General features: G+C 37.4%; 1 protein-coding gene across 3 annotated transcripts in view; it reads right to left on the reverse strand.

Annotated features, from left to right (window-relative positions):
* Positions 1–299: 299 nt before the first annotated feature.
* TMEM245 (transmembrane protein 245) overlaps positions 300–25,707 on the reverse strand; it is an 84,312-nt gene continuing 58,904 nt past the window's right edge. For all 3 annotated transcript variants that reach the window (XM_014938630.1, XM_014938629.1, XM_014938628.1), the window contains 4 exons: positions 13,095–13,195; positions 11,031–11,205; positions 8,347–8,541; positions 300–7,336 (listed from right to left, as the gene is read on the reverse strand). In XM_014938630.1, the coding sequence (XP_014794116.1) occupies positions 7,291–7,336; positions 8,347–8,541; positions 11,031–11,205; positions 13,095–13,195 (517 nt within the window). In that variant the 3' untranslated portion in view covers positions 300–7,290. The remainder of the gene's footprint in view (positions 7,337–8,346; positions 8,542–11,030; positions 11,206–13,094; positions 13,196–25,707) is intronic.

The raw sequence follows: 25,707 nt of genomic DNA on the forward strand, positions 1-25,707 counted from the left end.
GTGAAGGTACGCTCGTGCAGGGCTGGATGCGTGGCTGTGTTACTGCAGGCGGTGCAGCAATTGCCAGATGTCAGCTGAGCCACAGTTACTGCTGAGGCACACGTCCTTCCTTATCCCATGGAAAAAGTGAAGGAAAAAACAAAAGTAAGTACCGCCTCTCTCAGTGAAATGAAGTTATGCTCTGGGACTGCAGATCCACTGCCATTTTTGTACTTGGTCTCCAGCAAACCTGTTATTTCACCAGATTCACGGACGCCTTTGTGGCTCACTCCAAAGATCCCATCATTCAAATCAAACAGTTTTCTTTACATTAACAGCATTTTATTTCAAAATATATTAACCATTCTGTGCTTACAAAGGACTGCAGTGTGAATACAATATTAAGTTAAAAGCTTCTTAAACCTGCTACAAAACCCCTTTTTTTATTAGGAAGAGGAACTGGTGCATACAATCAAAATTATTTGAATACCTCTGCAGTCTACACAAGTACTTCTCAATCTTAACTCACACGTTTTCTTCTGCCACAGATGGACACAAGGGTTATATTTTTAATACTATACATGCAAAACCAGGTACTGTACCAAAACCAATTATGGTAACATGAGTTTTGAACACAGTTCCATTCTGAAGATGTATCACAGGTACAGTTACAGACAAAATTTGTGTTGACAATAGAAGTTATTGCTCCAAAGCCCCGCAGGTTCTGGGTAGGAATGCACACTTTAGAACAGCCTGCGCTCTGTAATGCAAAAGATCTACTGTTAGGTTTGAGTAGGGTCCAGCCAGTCTTAGGACCCAATGTCAAAAGTTTCTTTGGATTCGGTTTGGTGAAATTTACCAAAGTGAAAAAAAAAAAACCCACTTCCCTAGTCTTCCAACCAAAACATCAAACACTAGTTAACATGTATATATATAGGTAAACAACTAACTACTAGTGTAAAAAGTTGGTTTCCAACCATCACTGAAGCATAGAAGATTTGTTTTTGAAGGTAACAATCTGAACAAATTGTATGCATGTAGAATATACCAGTGATGACACTGGAAACTGAAAACATTGGTCTACATAGCCAGTTAGTTAAAAGCAACACAAAAGTATTTTTACTGACACTCCTTGAAAAAGCTTCAGTTTTGGGCTGAGACTGGCAGAAAGAAGGCCAAAAAATTGGATTTTGTTTCTCCAACTTTATGGCCTCAAAGTTAATTCTTAAGCTTAATGAACTTTTGGTCTGTGGCTACTTTCTAGCTTTGTGATGCCTCTTACATTCAATCTACACCAATGCCATGAAAACTTAGTTTGCCTTTAGGTCCTCATTGGATCATTGTATACAACAGTTAAGTGGCAAAAAGTAAGGCTAGGAAAAGAAATCAACATTCTTGCTTGAAAACCATCACATTGAAAAGTCTTCGGATACATACACGGATGCTAGAGCACTCACTCTGCCTCTTAGCTTGCAAATGCATCTTGCTGCAAGTAAACATGCCCCACTTCCAACTCAAAGCTAGCTTTGGTGTCGCTACATAGTGTTACAGTCAAAGAATAATCTCTAATTCCAAGCAACATAAATTGTGTTTGTCCAGGTCCATCCATGTGCAGAGCACATCAAGGATGCATTTACGTGCCAATTAGCAATTCCTTCCTGAATCGGGCATGCTATTTCAGTGTGGACACTGAAAGTGTGCCCTTCAGGTTCTGGAATGGATCCCAACAGAGGATGAAGCAATACTCTCAGGTACTAAACCAGACTCAAACCAAGGTACCAGATGAGGCGTGGGAGAAGTTAAGAGATGGGGGAACTGAAGAGACATATTTCATGACCTATTAATTTTGGCAGCTCTTTAGTGTATGTGTGCAAATAGTTCCAGGAACAGTAATCTCTTCGCAATTGGTTACTAGATGGAAGAACAGCTTTTCCCAATTTTATATTAACTACAACAAAACAGTTCTAGTCACCCTATCAGTATTTGCTTGGTTTTTCCCTGATGTTTATCAAGTAAACATTAATTCTAGAAAATGTTGCTTGTTTTCACTATATACAGGTACTATTTTGTTCTCAGATATCTTTAAAAAGAAAAGATAAGACAAAATCTCAGTTGAAGTCTGAATAGTACAGACACTGCTCATATTCATATAGTGCTGTATATCAATATATACATTTAGAAATCCAATGTAGAATCCCTGAATACTCTTGTCACTTCTGGCACTGTTTCTGGTTTCAAAATACCAAATTAATTTTCCACCTTGCAATTTTTTTTATTTATTTCCAATTTTAGCACTTGAAAGCAATTTTGGAGAGTTTTACCATAAAGCATAAGATATTTTCCTAAAAGTGAAAGACGAACAGTATCAGGTTAAAAATCAAGCCTCCCTAACACTTGTTAAGAATTTTAGGAAATTCTAGCTTTGTAGAAATAGAAATAAGAAGGGAATTTCTAAAGCACGCTTCACCAAAAAGCATAGGAAATAGCAGTAAGGAGAAACCCTATGAAACATAAGCCAAGATAAGAGTTTATAAAGATGATGCATCCATGGATTTAAGAGATGCCAGCTGTCATCCAATAAAGATTATTTAATTGGCAAACCCATTTTCTCTTGTAAAATTGCAAACTTCAAGGTGAACAACTGCATCTCTTGCAGAATAGTACCTCCATTATTAAATATAATGAATACTAACTCCAATCCCAACAGCTTTCAGCACCTTGTGAAGGAAGTTGTAGCTGCTTCCAGATGTAGTGTCCATAAAGGTGGCATTATCTGTAGTGACAAACTTAAGCCAAAACGATATGAACACAATGTCTGAATAAAGGCAATTGTGGGAGCATCTTCTATCACTGGTGTGAAGCCATAGAGTCTCAGTAGAATAATGGTATTTTCCCATCCTTAGTATATCAGACCCATAGGAAAGGCAGCGCACTCTTTGCAGAATTCTGTCACCAGTACTAGGGATCAGCAGCATAGTAATTCTGCTGCTGCTTTTACTGGGATACAATTTTATCCAGGTTTGTATTTTCAGGCTTTACGAAAAAAACAAAATAGAAATGTTTAACATGGCAGCCACACTCCTATTTCAGAAGTTACACAGGTACCCACAACATAGAATATTGGAGACAGCATCCGATTTTCCCTACACAATGCTTTTTTCTTATTTTATTTAATTAAGTAGATTATGGATTTCCTAACCCAATAATCACTGACAAAACACACCTAACTATATCTTCCTCTCCAAAGTCCTGAAGAGAAGCCACCTAGTTGTTGAAACTAGATGTACCCTAGATGAGCTGGGAATATAAACCATTGCACGTGGAAATACCTGATTGCTGTCTCTATTATCAGATACATGGATACCAACTCAATTTCTGAAAAATGTATATTCTATATATGACTATAATGTTAGTATTTTTTTAATTTTTTGGTTGGTTTTTTTGTTTGTTTGTTTTTAAAAAAAGCAGTCTTTCAAAATAAGTCATTACTGCTCCCAGCTGGAGCAGTAATGGTGCATCTGTGCTGAAAGTCACCATATTGTAGTAAGGCTGGCAAAATGAACGTGTGCCAGATTCTGGCCCAGTGCAGTTTGCTGCTTCATGTATTCAATCAAGCCAATATTTACAGTGACCTGAAATTAACATGCTGGGCTGTGAACTGGCACGCATTCACTTCTGCTAGCTCTGCTACAGCACAGGATGGGGAGGAAGGGCTCACTTAGACCCAGTGGAAGAAACAGTTACCACTAGCCCTTTTGGCACTACGCTGATTTGCAACAAGCCTAATTTGCTAGAAGAGAACGATAAAAAACAAGCACAGTTGTATTTTACTACTACTACAAGCATTCTCTTCTGAATTCTAAATTGTTTTGTACAAACTGGATACTAAATGTACTAAATACAAGTAAATACCTGCTCCTGGAATGACTGTTTACAGTGAAGCTCAAGACCATCAAGTTAGTGCCTACAAGCATTATTAAAAAGATGGTCTCTCCTAAGAAAACTGCAGTTTAATCAGTTTAATGCCACTACAGAAGAGGGCGTCTGAGAAGTTTTGCTTCCCCCTTTTCCTTTTCTTTGGGGAGAGGAATGACACACAAGCCATTTAAAAGCTTATCCCATGGAGCTGCTGCTTGCTTTTGCAGATGAGGCAATATGGTCAGGAACTGCTATGTTACAATGACCAGAAATCAAAATGACCACATGAATGTGAGAAGACTGATTTAAACTAAATGATTCTGAAAAAGGCTGAGTCTTTCTAGAAAAGAATATGGATTTTTAAAAACGCAAGGACAAGTTTTTCTATTTCTACTGGTAATTGCATATTAACAACAAACCAATAATCAAGGTATGCTTTTTCATAGGGTGGTGTTTTGGCCGGTTCTCTTCTTAAGCATGGCCAAATTCAGTGAACACTTCATATTCTAAGAAGGTATTATTGGAGGTTTTGTTTTTTTTCCTTTTCTTTTTGGCAGTATAGTTACTGTACCACTACTGAACCATACAATTCTTTCCTCAATCAGGCATGGCACAGAGCACATGCTCTTTAAGCTACATTTACTGAGAAAGACTGTACTAGTGGTGGTTGTTCATGGCAAGTCTTAGCTGAATTTGAAACAGGAAGCATCAATATAAAGCCTCATTTAAAAGCAGGTCCAACTAACAAGACCACATCACATATGAATTCTCTTCACAAAATGATTTCTCTTCACACTGGGAAAGGAACATTTCAAAATAACCACAGATCTTCTCAGCTGATTTTACTGATATGACATTTTTGAAGATAACTGCATCTGAAATACCATTTTAATCTTCACAGCAAAGATCCTTCTTTGATCTAAGGAAGGTTAAGGGGGAGGGAGAAGAGGAAAAATTAAAAACAAGGAAAAGAATGCTCTATAATGATTCTTTAAAGTGACTATGTTGAGTACCATAGGAATCTGAAAGATTGTCTCAGAAATAACTGGCATAGCAAATGTGGACGATAGAATGTCTTGACTAGTGAGCAAAGAAGACCAATGGAAAACTGGAAATACATGAAAGATGCATATTTCTGGCTAGTAATCTTCTTTAAATGCGGTAACAAGAACACAACATTTCAGTGCAAAATTCTGAATTAAAAAAGTGACATAACAAAGAAGTTTCCCAAGTATCAGAGCAGTCGCATTTGAACTGGTTAGAACATTGCGGGAACACTTGGGGACAGCCTCAGGTTCTTTGTCATCCTCCTCTCCAGCCAGCAACAATTATAAAAATGTGTTTCATTGAAGATTCTATGTGATCCACAAAACCAAGGAAATTAAAACACAGGATTGTTACTCAATTCAAGCAATATATCCTTCCTATTCAGTTAGTTGGAACTGATGTGTAGATCTTTCAGAATTAAAAATATTAAATAGGATGTTTCTGTACTTCAATGAACTTGAGTCAAACCACGAAATTATGCCTGAGTCTGTCCTCCACGTACCTGCAAGTTCGCAAGTGCAAAACCAGCATGTTTGAAACCCCCCACATAAGCATAAAATTTCATCAGTAAAATTGCAGCAGCTAATTTCAAGAATCGGTGGAAAAGGTGATTTGTGTCTTAACAGGCAGCCTGTTTATTGCAAACCTATACCAGGGCTTAGCATCAGAGTACTTTCCAATCACTTTCTATGGCAATGTGGTTTTAGAAACAATGTAAAAACACATGCAACCTCATGAAAAATAGGAGCTTCCCAAATCTATCAGCACTTCTGCAACTCAAGTAAAACAAACGTCTAAGTTACCAAGAGCTGTTTGTACACAAATCTTTGATATCCTTATCCCTAGATAGGAACAGATTTTTCTTCCAACAGTTGCATTACCATCAACAATAAATACAAAGTGCGCCTGTATTTTGTATAACTCATTATCAGTCAAACTCTCAAATAAATTTAAGAGAAGTTACTGAAAGGTGGTTCTTTGGTTAAGCATATGCATCTGCTACTTTGTACCTAGGGCCTCAATGTATTTGTGGAAAAGCTGTTCAAGTATGAAATTTCTACCAAAAAACCCCACTTCCTGTTTATAAAAAGGATCCATTTATACAGATCCATTGTGTCAAAATATTTCAACAATCAATACAAAAGGCCTTAATTGCCACCAAAACTGCAACTTAAGCAAAACTATGTATGGAAGAAAAGCACAAGAGCAGTTTGATGCTGTGACCTAGGCAACACACCATTTCAGGAATTTAAGAACTCTGTTTATTATTAAGGTATATCTTAATAATAAAGATATATATTAGTATATAAGATATATCTTAGTAAGATATTTGGCCAGAGGCTTACGGGGGAAAAAAAACAAACTAAACTAAAACAAAATCCATGCTCTCTCCCCTTCCTCTTTGGAAAAAAAAGTTGAATTTGTTTGCAAAGTTAATTGAACTCAAAAACAGCACTCGAAAACCAACATTTAACAATCCCCATTCAACTTCCTATTACTGGAAGTAGACATGACAATCGTACATTACCTTTGCCTGAAAACACTTGAGGCCTTTGATTAAATGTAGTTGACAAGATGGTTCTACTGGGATGGTGGGTAAACAGCAAAATACTATCAGAGTTTACTGCAAATGAGGGCAAGATTAAACTGTAAACAAGTCCTCATATTTGAATATGAGGAACCACCACATCTAACAATTTATATGTCTACTAATTTCAGAAAGATACTAGAAATACTAGTCTCCAACAACATTAAATTTCAGTGTTTTCAGTATAAGAGGATAAGATTTAGGTGTTATTATAAATTACAGGTGATGGTCAAACCCTCTGAAGAAATACTTCAAGGAGCAGCAAACAATTATATTCTACTTTCGTTTAACCATGAGTGGTTTACACCTTTTTTTGCCACCACATTAACTGATAATAAATATTTTGGAATTAGCTTTCTTTAAAGCTACTACAATTTAATAACACAAATAACCCAATAAATAAATGCCAAGTTAGTCATTTCAGCAGATAAGATAATGACTCCAGTGGATATACCTGCCCTCTTAACCATTCTTTTTATAAAAACAGAAGGTCTTCAAGGTCTGCAACAAGGCAGTTGAACCGCGTGTTAGTATGTAAAGCCATGGGAAGCAAACATTCTTTCTTGAAGAGGCAAAGTGCACAATAATGTAAGGCCAGCAGATGTTCCAGAAGTGGTTTCTCCTAAAACCCAAGCTATGCTTCCCTGTGAGCTGCCCCCAGGCACAGCTGGAGACGGACAGAAGGCCATGGCTGTTGTGAACTCAAGACAGAAGACAGCGATTCTCTCATGTTGAAAACGTGCGGCACAGCACCTTCATCACTCTGCAGCTGTTTTGATCTCCTCGGGACTCTCTCTAGATGACCTGGGGGGCAAGGAAGGAAAATAAAAGCAAGACTCAAATCTGTTGAATAATTACAAATAACTAGTTTCCTACAAATGAAACAGGAAACAAACACACATGCAAACTCTTGTGTGAACTGCGGGAAGCTCTATATACAGCATACACAGAAAGTCTTGGAACATAATTTCTACAAGCCAAAGACTACAGACAGGTCCAATTAGTGGTTTTTCTCCCAAGTATCCATATGAAAGATGACAACATTATTCATGTGAATGCAGTAAAGGATTGTTTCTGACAAGCACAGAATTATCTTTAAGATATACATATAATGAGCTAACCTATGTAATTGAACAAGACAGTAGAGACATTAGAATGGCCACTGTCATTAATAACTTCACAATATGGTTTCCAACTCTAATTAAGTATTCAATTAGGAGTTTATTCATCCCATTCCTTAATTGTACAGCTTAAAGATACATTTCTATATTCCACGTTCAGTAACTTCAATAAACAGATGATTAATCTGTTAAAATAATTAAAAGACCATACTTTTAATTGAATAATGGCATATAATGTTATCTCATTTTTTAAATTCATGTATGTTTATTTATATTTTGCAGTATTGTACACTAACACATAAAAATGCAGTATTTGCAGGCAGGCCTCTAATTAAGGGCAATGAACACTATTAGATATCCATGAATAATAGTTTTACACAGAAAAAAGGATGTTCAATCACCTCCTAGCACAACGGCAACACATAAGTTATAGGATACAAAAGTATTACCAGTGAATTTTCTAAAAGAGCCTTCTGTAAGAAGCTGAGAGACTAAACAAACACTTCCAAGTTTACAAGTTCCAGTGAGTATTTTACTTGACCATAATTTTTATTTCTAGAATCGCTGAATCCTCTCCAAATACTTCAATATGCATGTGTGTGTGTGCACACTCATATATAAAACTCATGCACACGTTCTCTATACCTATGTGTGCATACACTGATCCATGTACAAACATGATGCATAACTTACCGGTAAATCTGTAGTGGCCATGCTGCTTGTGATGGGGTGGGCACTGAATTTGTTGGACTCACCAACATGGCACTATATATGTTGGAAGCAACCACAAGTATACAAAGTAGTATTGGTCCTATGATGGCTCCTTCCAGTCCCAGGTAATATGCTCCACCAGCCACCGCAAGGCCAGTCAGGTAAGGGTGACCACCTCTGGAATTACGGCACAAGCAGAATAAAATTAAGAACAACAAACAACAATACTATCAATTATGAAATGTGAATTAATCATAACATTTTATTTAGTGTAGAAAATGGTACAGGTAGCTATAGATACCCATATTTACACTATAAGTTGCTGTTTGAATGACTGCACACATATTCCAAGCTGTATTCCGCGCTGTATTTGCACAACAGATCAAACAATGTTTTATAGCCTGTAATGCTGGTAATATCCACAATGGAGTAGCTACTTTATAGACAACTGCTGAGGAATGCCTGCAGGAGCCAACGGCAAAAACATTTCCATTTTGAAAATGGAAAGATGATTGATTACAAAGAATGTTTGTACTTTATGGTCAAGAACTGTTAAATTTTAAGACAACTACCAACACGTACTATGAGCGACTCTGAGCAAAGGCATTAATTTACACGACGATAGCAACTTGCACTGAGTCTTTCAAAGAATAATTACCCTATATTCTTTAAATAAACAGTCATGTCCTCTCATTTTGCCACAAAACAACCTCTCAGACAGTGTTTGTAATCATTAGCTTTTAATGTTTTCAGATGAAAAAAACCCCCAGATTTTTATGAACAGATTAATATTTTTTGGAAAGTTGAGGCCAATGGAGCTTTTGATAAGCTGCGGTTTTGATATTATAGCAACAAGTAAGCCATTCCATATTTCTTTTCCATGTTTCAGTTCAGATGCACAACACAAATCCTATCAACAGCATTTACACAAAGCCCGCTCATCATGCTTAATCTTTATAGCTAAAATAATGATGGCAATATGGAATTACATAGGAAAAACTACAGTTGAAACTTGGTACCCGATTTTCAGGAAGCTGTTCTGAATTCCGAGTGTAATGGAGTGAAAATACCAGCTAGTCAGTTTAGAGGTCTGCCAGTTTCTGCCTATTTCATCACCTGATGAAATAGGACCACAGTATAAATTTAATGCATTTGGAAAACCCTGCATAACCTAATTACAGCTATTTCAAATAGATTTAATCTAATCTGCAAGACAGCATGATGCTTACTGTTCTATTTAATGGGAAGAATACAATTTTGCTCCACCATCAGAAAATCTATTCCTGCCACATCTATTTTCTGGACAGTAAACAGAGCCTGCATCCCCTACAGTCAAAAAAATGTATTCTAATAAGTAGAAGAAATATTGGCTGGTTAAATAGCTACTAGCCTTAAATTTATCCACAATTTATTGTTGGAAAAAAGATCGTAATTTGATTATACTTCATCTGTTAGCTTTAATTAATGCAAACTAACTAGTGCCACAGTCTATGAAAATTATTATTAATATTGCGCATATTATCCTTCAGTTCTCTGTGTTCAGTGTAATTATATTAATTTCTAACTTAACACAGAACTGAAACACTAAATATCCTTATTTTACATTAACTCCACTATAATAAAAACCAGCTCAAATGAGGGACTAGTACCAGCATGTACCTAGGTCTGGACGATGAAGTTCTGAATTCAAACAGTTTACTAGGATTGTTTCTGATGATCAAGACCGAAGCAGTGACTAGAGGCATACACCTTTGTATCTATCTTGTAGATGGCTGTAAACATGTCTTGTACATACGGAATTGACAGTTCATATCTTTGCCACCTCTGCTGAACAGCGCTGCTTTATCTCTAATCTAAATTGCATGAAGGGGTTCACTAGATATTTCAGCAGCAGAAACTCTCAGTGGACATTTCAGTTCCACTCCAGATACAACTGCAGATGTTGTCTTTGTCTCCATAGTCTAGAGTTTGTTTCTCTGTGTACAAACTTAAAGCTGAAACCAGAAGACATTTTTCAAGACAATAGGGGCAGCCAAACACCTAGCAAGATTCTTCAAGAGATCTGTGCCAACCACCCACAACAGGAAAACAGCACTGGCTACTGTCTCAATAGGAACCTATCTTCAGTTTCACGATTTCATCTGTGTCAACACATTTAAAGATCATCCCATAATCAATAGATTATTTTTGCACTGGGGTATGGTGACATAACACAAAGGCTGGCTTCAAAAAAAATCCTCAATATTTTCAAAATTTATGCTGAAAAATTAAAGTATTTTTTCCAGGTCCCAAATAAGCTCACAGATCTCGTTTGTTCTGCAGCATCATATGGCATTCAATAATGTAAAAGAAAATGCTACACATCTTCAGTCAATAGCAGATAAATAGCAAAGACAATACTTTAGGAACCAGAACAGTTGATTTTGCTGAGCTTGAGAACAAGTTTAAGACCTCTGAAGTGACAAGTTCATGGAAAAGAAGCCTGGGAAAGTAAAAGCACTTCGGCCAGTAAGACTTCTTACTATGAGGTGGTATCATTACACCTATTCCTGTGCTTGAAGATACTGTTCTGCATGCTTCGGAGAAGTAAGTTTAACTACAGGGAGCAATGATCATTAAGCATTTTTACAACACTAACTTTAAAAAGTCTTTTCTAATGTACTTACCCTGATATATCTGAATAAATTGCTGTGTCTACAAAATAGGTTGGCAAAAGGTGAAAAACCAAGAGCAAAATGGCTTTGCATCCCTGTCCTTGCACAAGCCACAAATCTAGGACTGCAGGGATGGCTGCCCAGTACGTCCCCAGAAATGGCACCGCTCCAAGGATTGCTGCTAATGCTAGAGCACACAGAAGAAGAGGTGAGAAAAAGACCTGAAAACGTTTTTCACAAATATATCTACTATTAAATTCTGACACTTTTGCCACACCAGTAGTCCCACTTCTATCAGCTGTGGTAAATAAGACACTGAAGAAGTGCCTTATGTGGATTTGGTGTTTTATTGCTGTGGTTGAGGAAAAAAAAAAGAGATGCTATACATACAAAAAAGCTTCACCAACTGTGACTCAAAGAGTTACTTCCAAAAGAGGCACCAATTCAGAAAAAAATAAAGTTATATCAATCACGCACATTTCAAACTCCTACATAACTACAAATTAGCAACTGTGTGCAAGAAAGTATACAAGCAGAGGTCTCACTGTAACTTACTGGATCTCCTGCAATCAACCATAATAAGGCATGCAGTACTGTGAGAAACCAGGCAAATATAACTTATATATTTATAAGTTATATAAAATATAACAAATATAACACAAATATGACTTGTGTATTTCTGTATGCACACGTGTACACACAGGCGCACACCCTTCTGATTATGAAAATACCCATTGTAATCTAAAGTGATGCAGTACTGTTGTCATTCTCATTTAATGCAACAGAAATGAACATAATACAAAAAAAATTAATTTTTTTTCCTCTTTTTTGGTCTCATTAACCTTTTAAGATTTTGCATGTAGCCAAGAGAAAAAGAATTATTATCTTCTAAGTAGGTCTAATGACAACCAATGCCTTTAAGGCAGTTGCACTTTATAATACAGCCATTTCCTATTATATTGCATTTTGCTGCTTTATAGCTTCCCCTTCTGTTCCCTCATACATGAAGGTATAACGTTCATTTTAATTACTATTATTATTATTAGGGAAAGAGAGGCAAAAGAGGAACAGGAGAGAAGATTTTTCAGTGACAACTATTCAGCCATTTCCAAAGCTAAGATAAAAGAATACCAGAAAACCAGAGGCTAGTAAAACAGTCAGGCAACAGTACTGAGGAAAAGAAGCCCCCCTCTATTGTGTATTTTCGTGACATCCCATCTTCCTGCATTTAGGCATCTTGAGAAATCAGCACCTGTCAACTATGGAAGAAAGAAAAGCCAAGGCAGGCAGAATGAAGTTAAAACCTGCAAAGACTTGGACTGAATAGAAGGGAGAAAGAATTACAGACAGCAAAAGAAACAGACAGGACAAATGAAATAGTTGGCAGGGGATGTGTTGTGAAAACAGAAAAAGGCAAGGCTCAGAGGTAAAAGCAATCAGGGACTTCTCTCCACCCTACCCACGGCAATCCTGAAACCCTCCTGGAATAAGTTTTCAGCAGTGCTACATACATTCACAGTTGGAACTAAGTATTTTGAAAATAAGAGTTATGATAAGCTGTACAGTCTTCATAGGATAGTTAGGTGTGTGGTTGTGTAAATTAAATTTGGAAGAATCAATCAATACTAAGAAGTTCTTTGGAACCACAAAGCATATCACAAAAGTATTAACCTTCTCATAGTATTTTCATAGTGGGGTCTGAACAATAAACAGGAAATAAAAATGAGGTTACACAGTGAACAGAAAATAAAGAAAATAATTCCAAATAGCTAGCTACTCATTCAGTTCACACCATATACCGAGTTCATCAATAGATTCAGGTGTTATGATAAAAAAGTAGCCAAACGCTGTAATAAGAAACCGTCTTGAAACATTTGCACAAACCAACCATATTAAGGTTAACTGTACAAATCTAATTCTGATGGTTGCCAGCTTCTGATTTAATGTTGTATAAAAAAAAAAAAAAAACAACAAACTTCCACTAATCTTAACAACATTTAATCCTAGTTGTATATAGTACAATAAATAATTATGTAACATCACCTATAAATAGATTATAGTTGTTCAAATTCTTACCAGATGGTATGAAGACTATGTTAATTCCAAATATAGTGTGAGTCAGCCAAGTGTAGAGTCCATAGAACCCAGCCATTTTGAGAGAAGCATCAAATACACCTCTAAAACAACCAAAGAAACTCTGTTAAATTTTATTGGTGTTAGGATTCTGGGAACTATAAAGCTGCTTTGAAAAACTGCAAAGCCATTAGTGCCACAAATAACACAACTCAAAACATAACACTGAACCCTTTATACGTTTGTTCCTTATGAAAAGAATAAGCATCCATCACATCTGTCATTTAAGGCATTTAGACACAAAAATTCCAGACTCTTCTTTACTGTATAATGGGTTCCGGGGATAAACTCCTTGAAAGAAACCACTCAAGCATCAGACCACATCCTCTATCAAAAATAACCTATGAGAAGCAGTACCATTCTATGCACAAACTACTTTTTCTTTGCCCTTTTCCACTTTTACCTGGTCATACATTTTCTTTACCTGTTTACATTTCTACACCTGTTCGTTCTCACTGGATTAAAACCACTGGTCTGTGAAGTGAAATAGGCTGCTTAAACTCTTACTTTCCTACATACTTACATGACTCAATAACAGCACCTCACATTCATTACTGGATTTTAGCCTCAGTATCTTTATATGCCTAGCTTTTAGCTTGCTTACTAGGTTATGTTACTAAAAACCAAACAGATAGTCTGGTAGTCTAATTCAGTCCTGCTGAATCTTATGTCCAAGATGCTAGCCACAAAGTTCTTCTCTTAAGTGTGACTACAGCCTCATGAGACAGCCAAACAGGCACCAAAGTGCTGCATCATTTTTGCAGCGCTAGTGCACTTACCCATGTGGAGCATTCTGTAACTGAACTGAAAACCTGTACCTTAGGACTACTGTCACAAAAATTATACTCTAAAACTGGAATATTTTGCCATTGTATTACGCCAGTTTTTCACCCTTATTTGAGAGAGGCATGAACTTTCCTGAAAACACTATTCTAGCTTGGATCTAAGCTAAATCATGGATCAAACTATCCCCGAGTTCCTCTCCCCAGAACAGTCCTAACATTTCCATCATTGCAGAAGTGGTGGCACACAGACCCTCCTTGCAAGATAAATGTAAAGTTTGCTGTTAACTTCCCATTTTACATTTCATGTCTCTTGGCAGTTTTGGGAACTCTGGCAGGAGGGCAGAGAGGGCAGGAAGACATGCAGCAGAAATCATGGACCCAGATGATTAGTCAGAAGGTTTCCATTGCACTTTGAAGAACACCACTGTCTGCACAGAAAATGGCCCTCTCTGGAGCCTCTAAGAGCACAGTTTCTTTCCTCTGTTGATTCGATAAAGCCTTCTAGAAAAGAAACCTTCTCTACTATTAAACTACTGGGTAGAATCTTCTCTTCTGAACTACCATCAAGAATTGCAAGACTCAAGTTTTTGCTTCTTTTGGCACTATCCTCATTATTATGCCTATGGACAGTTTGCATATTTTTGCCCTCCTTTCCCACTTAAAGACACGCTTAGATTCCCAAATGACTGCTGAATCAAAATTATCTTATTTTAAATTCACCCACTGGAAATTATGAGTGGTAATAAACCTCACACATGAACACTGTTGTTCAAAATGTGAGATTATCTTCACAGATTAAGTAGGAACAGCTGTTGTCAGCCATTTTCCCCCCAAAAGAGGGAAAGGGAAAATATGGAAAAAAGCAAGCTTTGAGGAATGACCAGAAATAACGAATCAAACCTTTGACAGACAAATATTATGTGGTGTGTGAAGAAAGGGAACGAATATTTACAGATATTTGGCAGCGTCAGTGAAAAGAGCATGAATACTTTGCAGTTTAGATAAACTTCTATGGTATTAAAGTGAGGAATCACAGACCAAAATAGATAGAATCTACAGAATTTGAAGAGTGAAATACTTACCTGTGTTTTAGTCATAAGTAAGCTTCTGATGTAAAAAAATTTGGAAAGGAGAAGACCCCAAAAACCAAAGCCACAGTAAGTATGTTAAATACTGAGCTTGTACAAAAACTCAGTATGTTTTCATACTTCAGCTACTCAAAAGTCTTAATTTTCTGCATTTTCTGTGATGTTCAGTTAATATCTGCTATTTCTGAGCATGTCAAAGGAGTATAATGTTTTTGTAACAAGAATCTTTTTATTAATTGAAATGGATTCTGTCAATCATCAAGCATAAAAAAATCAAATAAAAAGTTTGGAAAAATAACCAATCTATCAACATTTTATTTAAGGATACCTTACAGAGGGCTAAATACCACTTTTACCCAAACATGCACATTATCTATGGTTGGATTTTAAGAATTTAGAACATAAACAACTGCAACAAGGTCTTTGGCAATGGAAGCCTCCAGGCAGCTGGAGAGATGAAGTGTGATCTGTATTGCAATGAACATGAGGGCACAACAAAAAACCCCCATCACTTCTCCTGGTTGCACTAAAGATACATTTGTTCCAACTAAACCCTTATGCTTTTGTCAAACCAACTTCCTCAGCCTTATTTGGTCTCTTAAACCTCAGATGTGTCCCACAGAAATCCCTCCACACTATAAAGAAGGCATCTCACAATTTCTGAAACCCTTCACTGGTGACACAAAGTTTTTAGCTTTTTTTTTTTAATGCAATTTGCCAGGCCATTCCAAAACCAAACCAGAAAGAAAAAAGAACCCCAACATATCCAGAACATTTTGTTAGAAGAAAGCATTAAATCTAAATATTTAACAGCAACTATGAGAATCCAGATTTCAACATGCTATAATTAACTCTTCAAGTAAATCTTTTTCTTATAAATCAAACAGGAACTGTGGCACAAATACATCTCACTTGTCAAAAATATTTTAAAACTGTCCTTGAAGTATGCCCTTATTGTTTCTATAAAGATGTTTTCTGTACTGTAGTATTAATTAACAACATGTTGTGGTTTAACCCCTGGAAGCAACTAGGACCATGCAGCAGCTCACTCACTTGAGCCCCCCATAGGGTAGTGAATAGAACAGTAACATAAGAGGAAAATAACAATAATGGTAAAAGAATATACAAAATAAAGTAATACAACATGGATCACTCTCAGCACCTAGTGAACTGGTTACCCAGCCCAACCTGAGCAGTGGTTGCAGATACCTGCCCCCCGGCCAACCCCCATTTATCTACTGAGCATCCTATCTGTGAAACACCTAGTTTCATTCTCCTCCTTTCCTTCACCTTTCCTTATGTCTGCCTCAATCAGTCAGAAAAAAGCACAGGGGTTCCTACTTTGTGTTGAGCGTGGCCCAGAAGAACTCTAAAGTTCCTGAAGACTCATGTTTGTTATTTCTTTCAGAAAAACTAAGAATCATACCTTAAATTCTCTAGAAATTCATATCCATTTAACTTCAAGGTTATGGCAGCTAAAAAAAAAAATAACGCTGAAAACACAAACCAGAATCTTCATCTTCAGCTACTCTGCATCTGCGATAGCAGATCTCAAAGATGCAGTAGTATGCTAGTGCAAACGCTAAATGAATTTATTACCATCTGTAAAATGCAGACCTTCCTGGTGAAATTATGACAGTAAATTAATTTCATCTCTTAATACATTACTGGCATACATACAGCTTCCTTTTATATACAAGAGTAATTGCATGTTTCAGAAATCAGAAAATCCAATTGCTGCTCATGTCTCACTTTGGCACTGTATCTGGATGAACCGCTTTACCTGCAAGAGCTGTCATCTGCAAATGTATAATTTATGAGCACTTCATGGCAATTTGTTGTAAGGCATACTTAGACATACATATTCCATTTTACTGAGCTTTAAAAAGCATGTAAAATTAAAAAAAAAATTAAATAAAATTAGAGGACATGGGTCATAGTTCACATTATTCCAATTAAAAATAGAAGAAACTTCTGTCAAATTGTCAAATGTTTCTGCATAGCTGGCCTAATATTTTTTTTGTTGTTGTTAAAATTCCTTCTACTTCACTGAAAAGCCAGGGAATTTGCTTATAGATTTCAGAAGGGAAAGTGCCACCTTTTCATTTTATCGGTTTTGTCGTTTGCTTTTTTTTTTTCTTTTACTGATTTCCCATAAAAGGTCTACAGTTTCCCCTTTGCTTCTACTGATGCTTACATGAAATGTATGTCCATCTGAATTCAGGTTCAATTTCACAGAGCCTACAGGTAAGGTCTGTTCACCCCTAGCAGCACAGCAAAATTTAAAAGTTTAAAAAAATTCAACCTAACACTGCAACAACTCCAGTTGAAAGGAAAGAGGCAGAAAAATGAAGACTCCTGTGCAAGTATTGTACTGTATCTTGTTGCAAAATCTTCCTGTACACAGAGCTGACTAATTCAAAACGGTGCCTTAAGAAACTCCAGCTACTCAATTTCTTCTGAGAATACAACCTTTACATCTTAAAAGTAGAGGGTTCAAGTTAAAAAAAAAAAACAACAATGCAATGCATTCCAAACTTCACAGCACAGTTTCATAATTTATTTCAAAACAGGCTAACTCAGAACTGCCACAGGAAAAGTGTCCTCCCATTCCCCAGTTCTCTAGCATTAATTTTTGCCCCAGACCACCCTTCCTGTGTCTACCTGCCAACATAATCTCTTTTATGTGCCACAATGGTTTTTTGCAATGAATTCAGCTAATAATTTTTTTTTGATGGGTTAGTTTTAACTAACTGGCTCAGACCTCTACTCCCTATCCAACTCATAGAGCAGCAGCATAAATAGCTGTGTTCACACCAGGAAAGAAGCCAGTACACTTGTGGCTGGAGGGCAGGAGCTCTTTTTTGCACAGTAGTATTGTCTTATCCCCGCTGGAATTAACAGTCGCTGTCACCATAACTTCAAAACCAAATAACTCATTTTCTTCCTTCAGGCAGTACCAATACCAGTTGCAAAAGACAAGCTACCAGTGACAAAGAACAGCTATTATCTTAAAAAAGACCGAAGTAGTCTTCCTCTATAATGATCCCCCAAATTTCAAGCGATCAACAGGAGAACACCGAAGAATTAAAGGACTCAAAAAAGTCCTTTTGCAAAAAACCTCTTAAGCTGTTCTTTGACTCTTTAAGGGTTCTGTTCTTTCAGGAATAAAAGAGACCCTTATTATCACACATGAAAATAAAGAAAGAGCACCAAGATATATTACAGATAAAGCAGAAATGGCAGTAAGTGTTTCTTGACAGAGTAAGATCATCTCAGGAGCAATATAAATACGCAGATGATTTTCAGACATGACTCCATAACAACAGTTTTGCTGTTGAAATGGATTTCTCCTTAGGAATGATACAAGTGAACGAAGAGAGGTGGCAGCTCTAACATCTGGAGGCAGTAATGACACTGGTGAGATAAAGTGATACAGCCTTGAACAAAGCACAGGTCCTTGAGATGGTGTAACTGAGGCACATACTACACCTCTCAAGGCAGGACAGTGACTGTATCAAAACCTCAGACTTTTAAACAGCAGGAACTAGCTGGAAGGACACAGCAGCGAATGGGCTTTCTTCTCTCACAGAGAAACATCTACATTCTCTGAAAGGGAACAATTAACATGTAGTGCAACTTGCAAGAAATTCTACATCTGATTATTTGTTTCTAATACTTTGAATATTTTTGAATGACTATTTGGGCCTCGTTATATATACTACATAAACTTACAATGATTCTTTCCAGAAGCACATTTGAAAGAGCTATTTCTGAATCAACTATTTCTAACATTTCCAGATTTTTATCACGAGCAGGCCACAATGTTTACTAAGTGCAACACCTATTCTTAAAATGGATCTTGGAACAGAACGTATAAATAAAAAGCCAAACTAATTCAGATGAAAGGTGTGTCTAGCCAGCACCTCATCTCCAGTAGAGGCCAGAACCAGACACTGAGGGAACAAAAGAAATAGGACAAATACATTTAACAGTAGCCCTGAACATTCTTCCAGCCTCTATTTCGACCTCAGAGGACATCATGAACCTGATGGAGGCTGTCTATTTAGTAAGCCTCAAGTAATATCCATTCTTAGCCCTGTCCAATCCTCCCAGTTGTTGCAACTCCACTATTATATGGCAAGAACTTCCCCATGTCTACTGGCCTGTTGCATGAACCAAAACACTTTTCTTATTTTTTGAAACTGCCTGCTCACTTTTCGATGATCCCAAGATTTTATGTTGGAAGAGACCATGATCAGTCCAACCCCAGTCATTCTTTTCACACACTGGTTCTGATTTTGCAAACCTCAATTGTATAACATCCTTCTCCCAGGCGGAAGAGTCCCAACAAGCTCAGCCACTCCTCATACAGAAACTGCTGCATACCTTCATTCGTCTTAATTGGACTTGTTGCCCTCCCATCTTTCCGAGATGCAGGAACCAGAACAGCACGGAGTAATTCAGGGTACAGACAAGCCATAGATTCATACAATGAGAGTAATATTCTGTGTTTCTGTTGTCTATGTCTGTTGTAATGAATCTTAATGTTTGATATGCCTGGCTGATGCCTTTAAGTATTACCAAGCTCTGAGCTAGCACGCCTAACTGGAAATATATCTCCCAAGTGGTAACAGTCAGCACAGACGCCATCGGTTCACTTGTGAAGTTAGGACTGGTTTTCACCCACACGCATCATTTCCACCTACATCACATCTCATCAGTCATTTTATTCCCCAAACACTGCTGTCCTCTGAGTTTGTCTACAATCCTGCTGCAATTCCGCAATCGGTCCTCATCCTTACTAGCTCAAATAATTTTGCAGCATCAGTGAGGTGTCCCTCTCTACTTCTTTCCCTGTACAATTATGAATAGATGGGATATTAGAGGTCCCCACCTCAACACCATCATTTACTCCTGCCCTCTGCTTCTTATCTTTTAAATTGATTCTTTATCCATACAGAAAACGTTTCTATTATCTCATCACTACTTAATTTCCTTGAAAGTCTTTGGTAAGAGATGCTGTAAAAAAACCTTACGAAACTTGACTAGTTTCATAAGACGTTGATCTAGATAAACACTAGATATTAAATCTTTGAAATGTCAGGAAATCCTGAAGTTTTATATCAGCCTTCATGCTGTCTTCTTACATTACAATAAATCAGGATTTTAAATAGCAGAAACCTAACCAAGGTTATAATAATATATACTGCAACTTTAAATACACACAATTATTACATATGCAAGCATAGAATCCTGCAATATGTTATACTAAAAATAATTCTCACACTACCCCTTTATTCTTAGAACTGCCTGATAGAAGATCTCTTTCCTATATGTTTAATAATTCTTTCAGCAACCTGTCTTCCCAGCCCTCCAAATAAGCTACTAGGCCTGCCTTAGAAGCAAAGAGAAAAACTGGCTGAGCTAAATTCCAGATGCAAATTTTACTGATATCTATGTCAGATACCAACTGAACTTCCATTCAAATTAAGATTAAGTTCTGACATACAAATAACAGTTTAAAAAAGTTGTTGTAGAAAAAGCAGCATATATACATAATTGTATAATGCAATACGTAATTAAAGGATTAGTATCCCAAGATGCAATGTAGTTATATTATTTTTAAAGACTGTGCAAATCTGCTTACGTGTTTAAACGTGCGCAGACACACACACACACACAATAACCTACATCCTCTATGTGTTTACAGATACCCTCAGTCTTAAACTGGACGGTCACAAAATTGCAAACTACAAAAACGCACTAAGAGAAATTCCTGTTAGAACATTCAGAATGTGCCATCTGCAATATGAAAGAAGCAAATGGCAGAACTTTGGCACTGCCTGATATAAAACAAGGAAGCCCTCAATAACCCGTCCATGTGTTTGAAAACACACTGTACCCATCTGCACGGCACAGGGAACAGAACTGCGTGTTTCAGCATCAGATTATGGACTTACGTAACCTTGTGAATTAGGGGTAGCAAACTGCAAAACTCCTACAGACTTTGTGACATGCTTGACCCAAATTATGTGTGTACAATAGTGAACTTTTTTTATAGTTTCAGGTAAGTTTGGAAAAAGAGTAAAGGTAAAGCATAAGCCAATCAATTATTTTCTGAAATTTTCTTTGAATAGCTGGGGTTTTTTTAATTATTTGAATTTTTTTTTCATCTTGTGTACGTAAAGTAATATTCAGACAGCTATGTTTATTAAGAACAGGTATTTTCAATGTAAAAGCAAAAGGAAATACAGTTAAAGATAATTTTTTTTTCTTTGCATATAGGAGAATTTTTAAAACCAAAATAGTGGTATGAGCAAATCACGTGCTTATTGTTACTAAAATGATCAACCGATAAATACTACTATCTATCCCACTAGGATAATGAGATTACAGCTACTGTCAGTTTGGTTCTGCAAACGTACTGAAACATTGAAGCATCTCTTCTAGATGTGTGAACTACATTCTACTTTTTCTTTTTTCGGTAACTCAACTGAAACTTTTCCTTTCCTCCATGTAATTAAAAAAAAAAGAAAAAAAGTATCTGTTATTCCCAGGTTTAGGCTAGGAAATTATTTCATTAAGGCAGAAACATTTTCAATTCTATTCCCATCTCATAACATACACCGTAAGTAGAGCTTACAAAATTTTAGTAAGGTTCTGTTTAAATGCATTCCTCTGATTTCTGCAAGGGATACTCCTGTTACTAAAGAACATACATTGCATGCAAAAGTTCAGTCACAACATAATCAGTTAACAGTGGTCTTTGAAAAATTATTCTGAAAGACATTATTAATGTTGCAGTAAAATAAACAAGATCACACATTTTGCTTTTTCTAAGCATTAGCTTAACATGCTGGAAGATTATTGTTTTCTGTGGGAATTGTATCACCATCTCATTTTCTCCATCATTACTGCCAGGATGGCACGGCAATCCAGTTAGGTGCTTAAACAGCTGAGATTTTTTTGTTTATTTGTTTTAATGGTAGCTCATTAAAGATCTCTTTAAATGTTAATTTAAAAAAATAAGAAAAATCAGTAAGAACCTATTCCAGCCACCAAGGCACTATAGGTTTTCTTCACATCAAATCTCTCTTTGACTTTCTGGCAAATTTCAATTAAGGATATGATTGCTATTTCCTCTTTAGAAACGCCTAATATTTTAAGTAACTTTTATATAGCCAATGAAAAATCTGACCAAATTTGCAAATGAAGAAAATGAAGCAAATAATGATAACCCTTCTCAAATTGAAAACAAACAGTACTCATCTTCCTGGCATTACAGAACAAACTTCCACTGACACATGTTTCAAGGCATCACTCAAAATACTGATCTGGGTTTAAGACCATTTCACAGTGTAATTAGGCCCCACCAAAAATTGAAAGCTGCAGTAACTTTAAGCCACAGCCATACCCGTGTGCATGCACTCATGTGAAAGTATCGCACACACTAAATTGCACTGAGGCCGTGACAACATGCAACTTAGTAATGTGCAATATCTCCACCAGAGCAAGCAGAATGGGAGCTTCGGGGAAGAAGGGTATGGTGCATTCAGGAAGAGAACGACATGCTGCTCAGGGAAAGGAAAATGGTTCAGGCAAAGGTGTGCATGCTACTACTTTGGAGACCTGTGAATTGGAGAATTACTGCTTCATCCATTCAGTAAAAAAAAAAAAAAAAAATCCAGACAGGAGCACTACCTCCCTATTTCAGGGGTAAAGGATGGAATTCTCCTACTTAAGCAGTGAGGTAGGTGACTTGTGAACTAACTTGATTTTACAGAACCTTTCTGAACAAAACAAATCTCTCACTGATGTGGGCAGATAACGATGTATCTCTGACCCTCAAAATACTATATTAGCAATATAATTATGATTACAATGAAAAATTTCACTAACTAGTATTGAGAATTAAATTTATCTAAATCCAGTAAACCCGTCCAAGTGGTTCTTGCATTTCCAAATTAAGTAATCTTCCAAACCTTGACAGAGTGCTACCAAAAGAATTCCTGCAGCTCAACGTACTCTGGCATAACCCTTTTGCCAGAGTTGCCAGTCTCCTCCCTATTCCCATTTTTCCACTGGTTTCTATATATAATGTTTAGTAGTTTCAGTGAAAGAAAATAATGTATTTACTATGTTCACAGGCTACTGAACACCACTGCCAGTCAAAGGAGACTCTTGCACATGATGAAGGTGCAATACAACCTTCATAATTCAACGTATTTTTATGCTGATACCCACTTATGTAATATGGAAAACTTGGAAAAAAATTAAAAAAGAAAAAAAAAACAAACAGAAGGGTAGGAGGGACGAAAGGCAAATGGAGCATTTATCAAGAAGAACAAATCATAATGAAGTGTGGCCACACCAAGAAAGTTAAAATTTGAGTCAGAAAGACCCGAGATTGATTGCAAACCAAAGAAAAAGAGAAACAGATAAATCAACTGGGCATGAATGACCAAAACCATTACAGAACAGGCTCTTTTGCTACTACAGTTGTGAGTATTCCATACTATTGCCATTTTCCTGAATTTTTATTTCCCCCCACGTACAGGCAATGGCATGCAAAATTCCAGCATGGCATTTGGCATCGTGAGTTGTGAATGAGTTGCTTGATTTGAAGTAGCACCAGTACTTCATACATCAGTGAAAAACCCTGTGGTCACACATGACTTTGGTAGTGATCTTCCTCTCAGGCTTTCTACTGTTTTTTATGGAATGATCATGCAGATTTGCTCTTCCTTCTCCTCCTACAAATTAAATGCTGCCTTCCCAAAGATGCAAGTGACCAGGAGGAGTGAAGGCAGCATTTGGCAACAAAGCACACACAAGTGCTTACTCTAAAACGATTGGAACATTTTCATCATGAAAATTACTCAAAATTGTGAAAACCGATTTATGAGCAATTTGCAAAACTGTGTTTGTTCTATACTCCAAACCCTGTTGGTCTCCTTCTGGAGGACTGCCTGGAGGCCAGCAGGACTTACCTGTGAGAACTGGGACAACTCCATCAAAGGAAGGTATCTGGGGTAAAGGCAAATGCCCACATTACAAACAAAACAACATTCGCAAGATGGGGAAAAACCAAACCAGCAGCAGACCATCCCCTGCGTTTCCCTTTGCCTCCTTGTCCTGGGAGAAGCCGAGAAAGACTGAATTACACTCCCAGGGTGAAAAGCTCCACCCTGAGCAAAGGCGCCTCTTCCATCCTTCCCTCTCCTCTAGGTGCCTAAAGTCTTAGAAGGGCAATAGAGTCTTGAAGACAGACACTCTGTGTCAGCGCACAAAGAGTAGCAACAGATCAAGCAAAGACATTAGAGATAGTTCCTGCTTTGGAAAAGTACAACACTACAGTTCTGCCAGGAAGAGGTACTAGACTTTGCACTTAAGGTCCCTTCTAGCTGTTCCATTAGGAGTTCTTTTCAAGAGTGGGCAATAAACCATTAAAAAAAAAAAAAAAACAAAACACACAGAAAAAAACAAAATGACAACAAAAAACCACCAGGAGAAATGAGGCATTTCTCTGATTTGGCACCTTTATCTGGACTCTTCTAAAAAAAAAAAAAAACAAAACACACAGAAAAAAACAAAATGACAACAAAAAACCACCAGGAGAAATGAGGCATTTCTCTGATTTGGCACCTTTATCTGGACTCTTCTGTTCGCTCCTGGTCTCCATAACTCATGAAAAGACTTATGGGCACAGCCCAAAACCTTTGAAATGGTGAAGGACACACAAGTGGCAGGCAGAGGGAGGTGCCCCTGGTCTGCATCAAGAATAGGATGGACGTGACTGGTGACTACAGCTGAATGAGCAACAATAGGCCCAGAAGAAAACCCAGCTAGACAAAAGGAAAAGACTGTCACAATGAGGCTGCTCAGACACAGCACAGGGGGGCAGAGGGCTGTGAAGCTCTGTCCTTGAGGGTGTCCAAACAGGACTGAACAAAGTCCCAAGCAACATGGATCCAACAGGGACTGCTCTGAGCAGAAGCTTGGACTGGGCCCACAGGTCTTGTCATGAGCCTCACTAAAGTCAGAGTAAAAGGCGATGGCTGCTCTGCCCTTGCCCTGCTAGGACAGTCACCTCCTCAAATCAAGGCTCATGTTGGTACCGACACAACTTGGCCCTGGTGAAGCTGTGCTGGGTGTTCCCTGATGTCACCTTGTCCTTCATGTGCCTCCCAGTTATCTTCTGTCATTCACCGCTCTGCCCTTGTACCACTAGGCCAGCCAAGCAAGCTCTTGGGTCAGCCAGGGCATCCCTTGCCCTTAGAGAATCACCGCTGGTTCCCACCACCTGACACGCGCCGCTGGCATTTTGCCTCCCTTCTGTCCTGCAGAAACAGCTTTCCTGCCAAAGGCCAGCAGGGCATTTCATCCCGTGACTTGTAGCAGGTAATTCTTGGATTCCCTTCAACTTCTTTAAAACTCCTGCAGTCTAATGATGAAAGCGACTACACAAGTTTCGTTATTTGATAATTCATAATACAAATGGAGCCTCTTCCTACCACCAAGCATTAACATCCACTTTGCTTGCTTTATAGATGAAGTGAACAAGCCATTTTTGGCTCCTACCCCTCCAGCAACATCTTCAAAAACAAAGAGTAGGTTGTGCTTTGTGAAAAAAGAAATGGCTTGCAGTAGCAATTGTTTTCCAAACGGCAAAAAATTTTG

This window comes from Calidris pugnax, unplaced genomic scaffold, assembly GCF_001431845.1.
Source record: "Calidris pugnax isolate Ruff unplaced genomic scaffold, ASM143184v1 scaffold13, whole genome shotgun sequence".
Lineage (NCBI taxonomy): Eukaryota > Metazoa > Chordata > Aves > Charadriiformes > Scolopacidae > Calidris > Calidris pugnax.